The sequence below is a fragment of the Myxine glutinosa genome, chromosome 11, assembly GCF_964187855.1.
Source record: "Myxine glutinosa chromosome 11, kmMyxGlut1.1, whole genome shotgun sequence".
In the NCBI taxonomy this organism is placed as follows: Eukaryota; Metazoa; Chordata; class Myxini; order Myxiniformes; family Myxinidae; genus Myxine; species Myxine glutinosa.
In genome coordinates, this window is record NC_136271.1 from 3,230,409 (window position 1) to 3,243,020 (window position 12,612).

A 12,612-nucleotide genomic window follows, 5' to 3' on the forward strand; every position below is an offset into this window, starting at 1 on the left:
CATTTGTGCAAAATAATTGTTTGAATTATGATTTGTTTAAACCATGACAAAACGGCAACTCGGGTCCAGTCATTTATCTATATATCGACACATCTGGGCAATGTCTGTGTTGTCACTTAACGACTCCCTCAAACTTTTGTTTCCGTGGTTGTGAAGTGTTTTTAATAACGTTGTGGTTTTGAATCACGTGGTGGTGAGGTATTTTGAATTATGTGGTGGTGAGGTGTTTTTAAATGACGTGGTGGTGAGGTGTTTTTAATTTCGTGGTGGTGAGGTGTTTTTATTACGTGTTTTATGGCTGTGTGGTGTTTTTATTACGTGTTTTATGGCTGAGGTGTTTTTAATTTCGTGGTGGTGAGGTGTTTTGAATTACGTGGTGGTGAGGTGTTTTGAATTACTTGGTGGTGAGGTGTAATCGTCCCAAACTTCCAGTCTGCACCTACCCCTCCCCTATGTATGTGCTGAGGGGTTCTTTCTTGAAAAAAAAACATTCAACCTAAACATTCAACCTAAATTGCCTATAAAAATGTAATATCACAAACACAACAAATACATTTGTGCAAAGTATTTGTTTGTATTATGATTGGTGAAAATCATGACAACACAGCAACTCAGGTACAGTCATTAGCCTCAGCTAAAATAAGCCCGTTCCTCAGTACGCGAGCCGAGCCAAGCTAGTATATATATAAGCTTTCTGAGGTTCATCAGTGAGTGCCTGGGTGTGTTTTAGGGGGGGGGAACCCTTTTTGGAAAAAAAAGAAGTGTTTTTTGGGGATTTAAAAAAAAATCGCTCCATAGTGCCTAAGCCTTTTTCATTCATGACAGTTATATACAAGTACACATTCACATAAATAAATACAAAACAACCACCAGACATTTGAACAAAAATAAAAAAACTTCTGGAAGCGGTCGAAGTTGGTGGTAAAGCTTCTTCTTCTTCCTAAACGTCATCATACTCAACTCAGAAACGTGATAAATGGCACATTCAGCAGCATATATTCAACTAAAAGGTAAAAGATGATTTGACTTGTGATTGATTCTGATTTAGATGTAATTGTTTTTCCATTATATTTGCCCTCATTTCAAATATGTTAATATTTCTTTTTTGCTTGAGCAACGCCGGGTACTCCAGCTATAAACGCTTTTATATTTTACTCGGGGTACAAATACAAATACAACTTTGTCTCGGGGATAACGTAGGCTATGTGGCCGCGGCCTTATGCGGAGGTGTGGGGGACCGGAAGAGGGGCGTAAATTATCTTTGTAAATGTGTACCCGTGTGGCACCACCTGGTGCTGGTGGCAGAGGGTATTACAATTTCCTTTTTTACCTCCTTCCTTTCCCCTCCCACAAAACGGAGGGGCCTGTCAAAGCTTATCCCCCCTCAAGATGTATATGTAGTATATCTTTCCCCTCCCTCACCCTACCTCACCCCCCCCCCCCGCCCCGGGTTGCACCGGGCGCCGGATACTCGTGTGTGTGTGTGTGTGTGTGTGTGTGTGTGTGTGTGTGTGTGTGTGTGTGTGTGTGTGTGTGTGTGTGTGTGTGTGTGTGTGTGTGTGTGTGTGTGTGTGTGTGTGTGTGTGTGTGTGTGTGTGTGTGTGTGTGTGTGTGTGTGTGTGTGTGTGTGTGTGTGTGTGTGTGTGTGTGTGTTTTTTTTTTTAAACGTTTCATTAAAATAACATACATTTTGTTGTAAAGAAGTTGCAACACACTAAACATTTTGACATACGGTAAATGTACTTTTACCATTTTTTACCAGTCTTCGCATTATTTTATGGTATAATAAGGCAACGTGTACCTGTCTCAATCTTCAGTTCCTGTCTGATCACCTCCCTCTCTGCCATGCAGTGAACAGGCATGTTCTGTTTCATGAAAAGAAGAAGGTTCGTTCAATATAAGCTTCGTTTTTCACCACTTCTTCACAATCCTCTGAGGGAAGAATTTGGACCGACGTCACCTCGATGCTGACAATTTATTTGGTTTCTCTCACCTTGAAGTTTCTTCCCGTAGAACCACAGTGATATCCGCAACTGCAAACCACATTTTCACTTTGGCATTTGGAGGATGATTTTGGTATTTTCTGATAATTATTTTGCCATGGTTTTATTCAAAATTATTGTTTGAATAAAGATGTTCTCTATCTGAAGTTGATGTGGTTTCGTTTTTTGTGAACGTGATCTCCAAAAACCATTCCACATTATGCTGGTGTTGGGTTTAATTTGAAGGCATTTCAAAACGCATGCTAACAAGTCTTTATTTGAGTGGAATTAACTGATTGTTTTTAATTCTCGCTTTTAATCAGGACTTGAAGTAAATATAATTCTGGTTTTTTTTTTATCAGGACATTAAACTTGGAGGAAAAATAATTCTTGTTTATTATCAGGGCTTGAAACTTGGAGTAAATAGGACATATCTTCTATATATATACAGCCACGTGAAAAAGTAAGTTCACCCAATGTAAAGTTTTGACTTTTTCAACATATTTCAACATACAGCTATTTGATCTTCATTTCAGCAATATTGATAGATAAAGGTGATATATATAAATATGTATATATCCATCCCTCTCTGTACCCACCATACCCAGTCGTACCCTGCTGCTCCTGGACTCCGTGTCCTTTCCTCCTGACAAGGTGGAAAAGTTTCTGTCAACCCTCGACTCTGATTCTGCAACTGGACCCTACGGCATCAGCCCACGGGTCCTAAAATCCTGCTCTGCCGCTCTATCTCACCCTCTCTCTGTTCTCTTCACCCTCTCTTTTGCTCAAGGTCAACTGCCATCTGCTTGGAAATCAGCCAACATCACCGCTTTGCACAAAAAAGGTGCAAAAACAGATCCTAGCAACTACAGACCAATCAGCCTTCTCCCAATTATCAGCAAAGTCATGGAATCCATCATTGCTTCGGATATGAAATCTTTCCTCTTCTCCAATGGCTTGATCTCTGATCATCAATTTGGTTTCAGACCAGGTCACTCTACTCTGGACATGCTGCTTCTGCTGTCTCAACAATGGATGGAGGTCCTCAATGCCAAACAGGAAATTAGAGCTGTCTCCCTCGACATATCACGTGCCTTCGACACGGTCTGGCACCCCGCTCTGCTCACCAAACTCCCCTCCTTTGGTATCCATGGAAATCTCCACGCATGGCTGGCGGACTTCCTCTCTAGTCGTCGTCAACGTGTGGCCCTGAATGGGTTTCGCTCATCTCCTCTTCCTGTTCAGGCTGGAGTTCCCCAAGGCAGTGTTCTGGGCCCCGTGCTTTTTCTGGTCTTCATCAATGATCTCTCTGACTCTCTTGAAAATCCTCTCTATCTCTTTGCTGATGACTCCACTCTCTGCCGCTCCATTCCTCTTCCCTCAGATCGGCAGTCTGCAGCCTCCTCACTCTCTGAAGACTTGGACAAAATCACAGACTGGTCAAACAAGTGGAACATGTCTTTCAATCCTGACAAATCTCACACATCTTACTATGTCTCTCCGAAAAGATCGACTGGACAACCCTCCCATCTACTTTCTCAACAATCCTCTCCAAGAAGTTCTGTCGCGCAAGCTTTTGGGTCTCACTATCTGCCATGATCTTTCTTGGGAAAACCACATTTCCAAGCTGGCCTCCAAAGCCAGTCGCCGACTGGGCATCCTCCGTCGTGCGAAGTCCTTCCTCGGCACACCTGAGCTCCTCACCACATACAAGGCTTTCATCCGCAGCTCAATGGAATACTGTTCTCCCCTATGGGCCGGTGCTCCTGCCTCACACCTAGCTCGGCTTCACGCTGTTGAAACCAAAGCTTTCAGAATTATTGGAATCTCCCGCGATGAAGCTATCTCTGAGGGCCTTTCACTCACTCACCGCAGGCAGGTAGGTGGTCTTTCTGTCTTCTACCGACTCCTCTCCGGCCTTGCACCCCCAGCTCTCTCTGTGCTCTGTCCCCCAAATATTCCTGCAGGTCGCACAGAATCTGCCAGCAACCCTCTGATGGTTAAACTGCCGAAATCTCGGCTCTCTGCTCACCTTCACTCTTTCATTCCTCTTTTCTCCCGCCTCTGGAACAAACTCCCTCACTCCCTTCAATCCCACTCCTCCCTCCAGGTCTTTAAAACAGCTGTTCACCACCATCTCTTATCTTCCCTCATCCAAAACCTTGATCTTTTCTACCCCCGCTAATTCACCCCAGATCCACCTTGTTTGAAATTCCAACTTCTTTCCTGGAAGTCCTGGCAGTGTCCATATGTTTTATACCTCTCCCACCGCCCCCTTCCCATGCCCCCCCCCCCGCCCCCAAAGCCCTCGCCCTCTCTCAGATCTCTCGATGTCTCCATGTCTCTCGGTCCCTGCTCTCAAATGTTGTGTTTGTGTCCTTCCCCCTCTCTCCCCATCTTGTCTACCGCTCCCGATGTTATATGTTTTATGTGTCGGTTTGTCTTTCTGTGTGATTAATGTTCGCTCTTTCACGAGCCTCGATCTTGTATACAAAAAAAAAAAAGTCAAAACTTTACATTGGGTGTACTTACTTTTATAAAGATAAAGACTTGATAGATAAAGGTGATATAATATAACAAATATCATGAAACATTTACATTTTGTAGTCCATTGTATAATTTAAATAAACATAAATGCAAATTTTGCATGTGGAAAAAGTAAGTACACCCTTGGCTCTAATACGTGGTATTGCCCCCTTTGGCAGAAACAACCTCAAGTAGGCGTTTCTTGTAACTGTCTACCAGTCTCTGACATCGACTGGGAGAAATTCGTGCCCACTCCTCCATGCAGAATTCTTTCAGCTGTGCAATGTTTGAGGGGTTTCTTGCATGCACAGCTCGTTTAAAATCCCCCCACAACATCTCGATGGGATTTAGATCCAGGCTTTGACTTGGCCATTCCAGAACCCTCCATTTCTTTCTTTTCAGCCATTCCTTGATGGATTTACTGGTATGTTTAGGGTCATTGTCATGTTGCAAGGTCCACCCTCGGTTGAGCTTCAACTCTCTGACAGATGGCCTCACATTATCCTCAAGCACCCTCTGGTACAATGAAGAATTCATTGTGGATTATATGATGGTGAGCTGCCCAGGCCCTTTTGCAGCAAAGCTGCCCCAAACCAAACTCCGACGAGGACGAGCGTGAACGGTCCTTGAGTCTCTGCGCGGGAGCGCACAAGATGGCACGAATTACCACATGGCACACTGAGCCACAAAGCAGCGGCAAAACATCCTCCTCCTCCTAATTCCGCACCGCACAGCCACAGCGTGTCTGGAGAGCACCACTGCTCGGGAACACCATCCTCCTCCGGTCGTTCCACACTCCACAAAGCTCCGATAAGTCTCTCAGGCAAACACGGCACAAAGCGCAGGCGTCCTCCACCCAGGCCAGAACAAGAGAGCGATAAATTCTGCAACCGTCCGATCCGATCACCAGAACCAGAGAGGGCGAGAGGGAGGGACGCATCCTCCTTTTTCCCTCGCTGATGTCACACTCGACCAATCCTGATATCCCATTGCATCATCCCATCTCTACAACCATCCCCTTCGGGGCGTTGCCTCATGGCCTGTTTGACACCCTGCTTGGCGATTATGGTTGTTGTTGTAATGGCAGCCCGTTTTAGATTAAATAAAAACATTGGGAAAATAACAGGGGGCAATTACACACTGGGGATTATCCATAGGCCCTACCTAATTAGCATAGCTCCACCCCTCAAATGGAGACGCATATACGATCTTATGCTCAACAGATTCCCTACTTAGTACATCGAGGGTCTTCTGCTTCACGTCACACGGTCCATGCTAAACTATAAGCCTAAGTCACACATAGGCGGATATTTTGGCGACTGCCGGCGATCAAGATTTTTCGGCGACTACTGGCGATTTCGGGCGGTCAAATATGGTCAGGCGGCAGTATGGCGACTGCAGGCGGCCACATTGTGACTGCATTGCGACGACGCCCCGAGTGGGATGGCGACTGTTGAAGATCGACGACGACTGCATTGCGGATGCACGGCGGCAGCGTGGCGACAGTCTGGCGGCTCGATTACGACCGATGGCGGATTACGGCCACTGCATTGGGGCCGGGTGGCGGTTTACTCCGACGTCCGCAAGACTGCAATAAGACCGCCGGCGATTGGAGACGATTCACACAACTTTTTAAATCTTTATTTCTCTATTTTACATTTCACTTTATTCATTTCAATGATGTATGACATGAAGCATAAAGATGTTTGATGTACAATAAGAAAGTTAATAAAGATGTCATTGTAATGTAATAATCAAACTTTTCTGCAGGGAGAGAGAATGGAAATAAAGTCCAACAAATAATTTCCACTGGTCCCAAGTCCCATAAATAAAGTTCCCAAAAGTCCCAAGTCCAAACAATAAAGCCATATACTTGTCGGCACCACAGGACCTCACTCCACGGAGACCCTCACACCATCCCGTCTTGCCATGGAATCGTGGTATGTCGTAATGCAGTCGCCAGGCAGTCGTATCTCTGTCGCCAATGGCTGTAACTCGGCCGCCACTAGTCCTACTGCTCTGGTCGTCAGTCTCCCATAGCCGCAGGGGAGACGTGGCAGTTCTTCTGTAGTCGATATGCAGCCGCAACAGTGTCGGCCCGTAGTCGGGAAGATGCCGCAGGAAGGCCGTATGGCATTCGCATCTCTGCCGTGCTAGCTGGTGGGGCGATTGCGGAAGACTATGAGCGACTGGGTTGCGGCCGCTTTACGGTCTTATTACGGATACCGACGACAGAATGGTGGTTCCATCACGACAGCATGGTGGATCTTTTTTGAGGACGACTGAGCGCGCCGTTTTTAAACATTTAAAAATATATTTGGCCCCTTTGCGGCTCTTGCCGACTGCAGCCGACCTGGGGAGGATAACCACGACTACAGAAGACCGTCCATTACGGTTTCATTACGATTGTCGGCGGGTGGTGGCGATTTTTCCAGTCGCCAGTAGTCGCCGACAAATCCGCCTATGTGTGACTTAGGCTATACATTCCTATCTCCACTACGGTATATCATCCCTACTCCCACAAACGTAACAATACTCACGTTCTGTGTGGACAAACACACAGACCTAAATGCAAGACCCTCTTCTCTAGCAAGGGCGGTGGTCGTAGTAGTCACAACAACAACGTCATCATCATCATCATCATCAACATCATTATGATCAAGATCATCAACATCAGCATGATTATCGTCATCATTATTATGATCTGGTGTTGATTGCAGAAAGTATGGATGGACTGAAGGAAAAGATGAACAAGTGGAAGGAATGTATGGAGACAAAAGGTCTGAAGGTGAATATCGGAAAGACGAAGGTGATGGCAAGTGGTAAAGCATGTGGTGAGGTGGAAAGAACTGGGAAGTGGCCGTGTGCTGTGTGCAGGAAGGGTGTCGGAGTGAACTCCATTCAGTGTACAATGTGCGCTGAGTGGGTTCATCAAAAATGTAGTGGTCTGAGAGGGTCATTAACCAGTGTGGCAGCTACATTCAAATGTAAGGTGTGCACAGAGGGAGCTGCAGATGGGGGAAATGTTGAGTTGGATCTTGGAGACGGCGTGAAGCTGGAAGGTGTGAAAACATTTTGCTACCTCGGAGACATGCTGAATGGAGAAGGTGGATCAGACTCGGCAACGGTTGCTCGAGTGAGATGTGCATGGAAGACGTTTCGGGAACTGAGTGGCGTGCTGATGAGTGTGTCGCTGAAGCTGAAGGGAAAGGTGTATGCTGCATGTGTGAGAAGTGTTATGATTTATGGGAGCGAGACATGGGTAATGAACGTAGAGCAGCAACGAAGGCTGGAAAGGGTGGAAATGCGAATGCTTCGATGGATGTGCGGAGTATCGTTGAGAGAGAGGAAGACAAATGATGAATTGCGAAAGATGATGGGAATAGAGCCTGTGATTGATGCTGTGAAGAGGAACAGGTTGAGATGGTTTGGTCATGTGTTGAGGAAGGATGAAAGTAACTGGTTGAGAAGAGTGATGGAAATTAATGTAGAATGAAGTGGAGGACGGGGAAGACTTGGCTAAAGACGGTGGAAGAAGACATGCGGGCAAGGGGGTTAACAAGGAGAGATGCAGAAAATAGGGCAAAATGGAGAAGATTGTCATGGGGACCGCAAGGCATGCGGGCAAGTTGAAGATATTTTGGCAAGTTTGGCTTTGGCAAGTTTTCCCGCTCTAGCATAGCAGGGAAAATGGCCTTAAAATGCATGTTGTTGCTGTTGTATTATATTGATCATCAACATCTTATTGCTCATCATCAGCATGATTATCGTCATCATTATTATGATCAACATCATGATTATCATCATCGTCATTATGGTGATCATCAACATCGGCATGATTATTGTCATAATTATTATGATTATCGTCATCATCGCCATGATGATGATCAACATCAGCATGATTATTGTCATAATCATCATGATCATCAACATCAGCATGGTCATCGTCATTATGATTATCATGAACATGAGCATGATTATCGCCATCATGATCATTATTATGATCATGATTATCATCATCATCATCATGCTCATCAACATCATGATTATTGTCATCATCGTCATTACGATCATCAACATCAGCATGCTTATCGTCATCATGATCATTATTATGATTATCGTCATTATGATCATCAACATCAGCATGATTATCATTATTATGATCATCAACATCATCATGATTATCGTCATTATGATCATCCCGTTTATCGAACATTTTCACAACTTGGTCCCAGGTTGATAAAGATGAATTTTGTTTTGTTACAAACACTTGGAATATTACAGCAAAAAACACGAAAGCAGCGATGTCTCCAAAAGGTACAAGACGAACGAACGGACAAACGATGAACAGGTGACCAACAAACGGACCCACGTGACACTCGCTATCCAGGGGTTCTTTGCCCACCTGATATCAATGGGGAGCGACGCGTTAACATGTTCACGGCGGGGGCGTCTTACGCGTATGTCCACGTGTGGGGGGGGGGGGGGCGGGGGGGCAGGCACAGGTAGAGTCCCTGTATAGAGAGAGTTGCGACATGAAGAGTCCGAAAAAAATTGGTCACGTGGTCTGTGGACGCCATGTTGTTTCCTGTCCGATCTTAGCGTGTTTCCGGCCTTGCGTTGAATACATAGGAGGAACGCTCTATTTTATTGTCTGGCTTTGTTTGTTGTCTTTAATAACACTTAATAATGTGAGTATTGTCTTTAATACTCGCACTCATTCTAACGACGCCAAATACTTAAGATCACACGCTGGTAAGACTCTCCTTGTCTGTAATGGAACTCATTGCCATGCGGGGACAAGGCCTTTTGCAACTCAGTACCTGCGCTCTGGAACAAAGTACCTATAACTACTCGGACCTCACACAACATAAAAACGTTCAAATCAAAACTCAAAACACATTTATTTCCAAAGTAACTTAATTGTATTTTTCGAAAAGTAGCCTAAAGTCGTATTCTCTAAGATTGTGTAATGTAAGTTGTAGTCTTCAGGATATGTGGTGAAGCGCTTCGTTCATTTCATGCTAAGGCGCTGTATAAATACTGTTATTATTGTTATTATTATTATGTACATGTATGTAATTTGGAATAGTTTAGATGTACACCATACAACTAATTGTACATTGCTATGAAACACGGGTATGTTTTACATGCATAGGGCCTACTCTTCCATTGCGAGTCTGGATTACAATTTCTGGGCCTTTTATATAATTACAATTTAATTGTGCATGTGTATTTCTCCCGGTGCGCCGACATGAAAAGTTAAATTACTTTTTGATTTTCATATTTAAAATCAACATTTGTGTCATTTGTCAAGATGGTTTTAAGGCAATCTTGTTATAATAATAGGATTTTATATGGCGTAAGTTGCAGGAGCCTCTAAGCGCTTAGAAAAGAGAAGAAAGCCAACGAGATGAATATACAAATTATACAAGAAAACCTAAGATGTAATCAGATGTCGGCATTTTCAAATAAACGAGTCTTTAACAGAGATTTGACAATGTTCACATTGTGGGCTTTGTGTGCATGCGAGTCAAGTCAAGAGAGTAAGACGCAGGAGAGCAAGGTAGTCCAGAAAATGATGGGCACCTCCTGTCCCCTCTTTCCCTTTTAATCCTTTTCCTCCTCTCCTCCCTCTCCCCCCTCTCCCCCCTCTCCTCCCTCTCCCCCCTCTCCTCCTTCTCCTCCCTCTCCTCCCCACATAAAACTACATTTCTGAACAAAGATTATTGTAATAAACAAAATCCGATTTTTATCTTGGACAAAGAGAAAATCATATCAAAAGCGAGGGGCACGGTGCAAATCACAAATTACACAATGTAGGCACTCACATGTTGTACTGGGTTACGCACAATGTGTACACACGAGCGGGCGGGGCGCAAACAATGGAAACAAAATGGCTTCTAACTCTCTCTATACAGGGACTCCAGGCACAGGCAGAGCGATCGCGCGCCGCTTGACGTCATCGCGCCAGAGAGGCGTCATCCTTTGGCTTTGGACGTCCCCTGGAACCACGTGATCCACTTTATCGTTTCCCTCACAAACACAACATGGATCTTATTCCTTGTTCGAGCATCTACCTTGTCCCTCACAAACACAACATGGATAGCGGACCGCAGACGTGCAGACACGTGCAGCTCTCGCTCTTCCATTGCTCCAGAAACACCCGGCCATGGCACAAATATCCCGATCATTCTCTTTTTGGATTACGCATAATTAATAGGTCAAACTATCACTTCGTAATTACGACTTCAAACACAAACACGACGTCACACACACACTCGACGTCACACTCACACACGAGGTCACACTCACACACGAGGTCACAATCACACACACGACGTCACACTGACAATCGACGTCACACACACACACACGACGTCACACACACACTCGACGTCACACACACTCGAGGTCACAATCACACACACGACGTCACACTCACACTCGACGTCACACCCACACACACGACGTCACACTCGACGTCACACTCACACACACGACGTCACACACACACTCGACGTCACACACACACTCGACGTCACACTCACACTCGAGGTCACAATCACACACACGACGTCACACTCACACACGACGTCACACACACACACGACGTCACACTCACACACGACGTCACACACACGCGACGTCACACTCACACAGACGACGTCACACTCACACACTCCAGGTCACACTCACACACTCGACGTCACACCCACACACTCAACGTCATTTCACTCATCATGGTAACATTGAATAAATAAATAAATAAACCGCCTGTTTGCATCTTTCCAATTATTTATACAAAGATTTCTCGACTTTATCAATAAAAAAAATCGAATATCACAGGAAACCGATAAAACATGGAGTATGATCAATAAAATAATGGAATATCACAGGCCACCGATAAAACATGGAGTTTGATCAATAAAATAATGGAATATCACAGGAAACTGATAAAACATGGAGTTTGATCAATAAAATAATGGAATATCACAGGAAACCGATAAAACATGGAGTTTGATCAATAAAATAATGGAATATCACAGGAAACCGATAAAACATGGAGTTTGATCAATAAAATAATGGAATATCACAGGAAACCGATAAAACATGGAGTTTGATCAATAAAAGAATGGAATATCACAGGAAACTGATAAAACATGGAGTTTGATCAATTAAATAATGGAATATCACAGGAAACCGATAAAACATGGAGTTTGATCAATTAAATAATGGAATATCACAGGAAACCGATAAAACATGGTTTGATCAATGAAATAATGGAATATCACAGGACACCGATAAAACATGCAGTTTGATCAATAAAATAATGGAATATCACAGGACACCGATAAAACATGGAGTTTGATCAATAAAATAATGGAATATCACAGGAAACCGATAAAACATGGTTTGATCAATGAAATAATGGAATATCAAAGGACACCGATAAAACATGGAGTTTGATCAATAAAATAATGGGATATCACAGGAAACCGATAAAACATGGAGTTTGATCAATGAAATAATGGAATATCACAGGAAACCGATAAAACATGCAGTTTGATCAATGAAATAATGGAATATCACAGGAAACCGATAAAACATGGTGTTTGATCAATGAAATAATGGAATATTACAGGAAACCGATAAAACATGGAGTTTGATCAATAAAATAATGGAATATCACAGGAAACCGATAAAACATGGAGTTTGATCAATGAAATAATGGAATATCACAGGACACCGATAAAACATGGAGTTTGATCAATAAAATAATGGAATATCACAGGACACCGATAAAACATGGAGTTTGATCAATGAAATAATGGAATATTACAGGAAACCGATAAAACATGGAGTTTGATCAATGAAATAATGGAATATCACAGGAAACCGATAAAACATGGAGTTTGATCAATGAAATAATGGAATATTACAGGAAACCGATAAAACATGGAGTTTGATCAATAAAATAATGGAATATCACAGGAAACCGATAAGACATGGAGTTTGATCAATGAAATAATGGAATATTACAGGAAACCGATAAGACATGGAGTTTGATCAATGAAATAATGGAATATTACAGGAAACCGAT

The 12,612-nt window shown here is 43.6% G+C and overlaps 1 protein-coding gene across 2 annotated transcripts in view; it reads left to right on the forward strand.

The window, feature by feature from the left end:
• MRPL33 (mitochondrial ribosomal protein L33) overlaps positions 1-2,149 on the forward strand; it is a 122,741-nt gene extending 120,592 nt beyond the window's left edge. For both annotated transcript variants that reach the window (XM_068104184.2, XM_078786335.1), the window contains exon 5: positions 1,852-2,149. In XM_068104184.2, the coding sequence (XP_067960285.2) occupies positions 1,852-1,901 (50 nt within the window). In that variant the 3' untranslated portion in view covers positions 1,902-2,149. The remainder of the gene's footprint in view (positions 1-1,851) is intronic.
• The last annotated feature ends 10,463 nt before the right edge of the window (positions 2,150-12,612 follow it).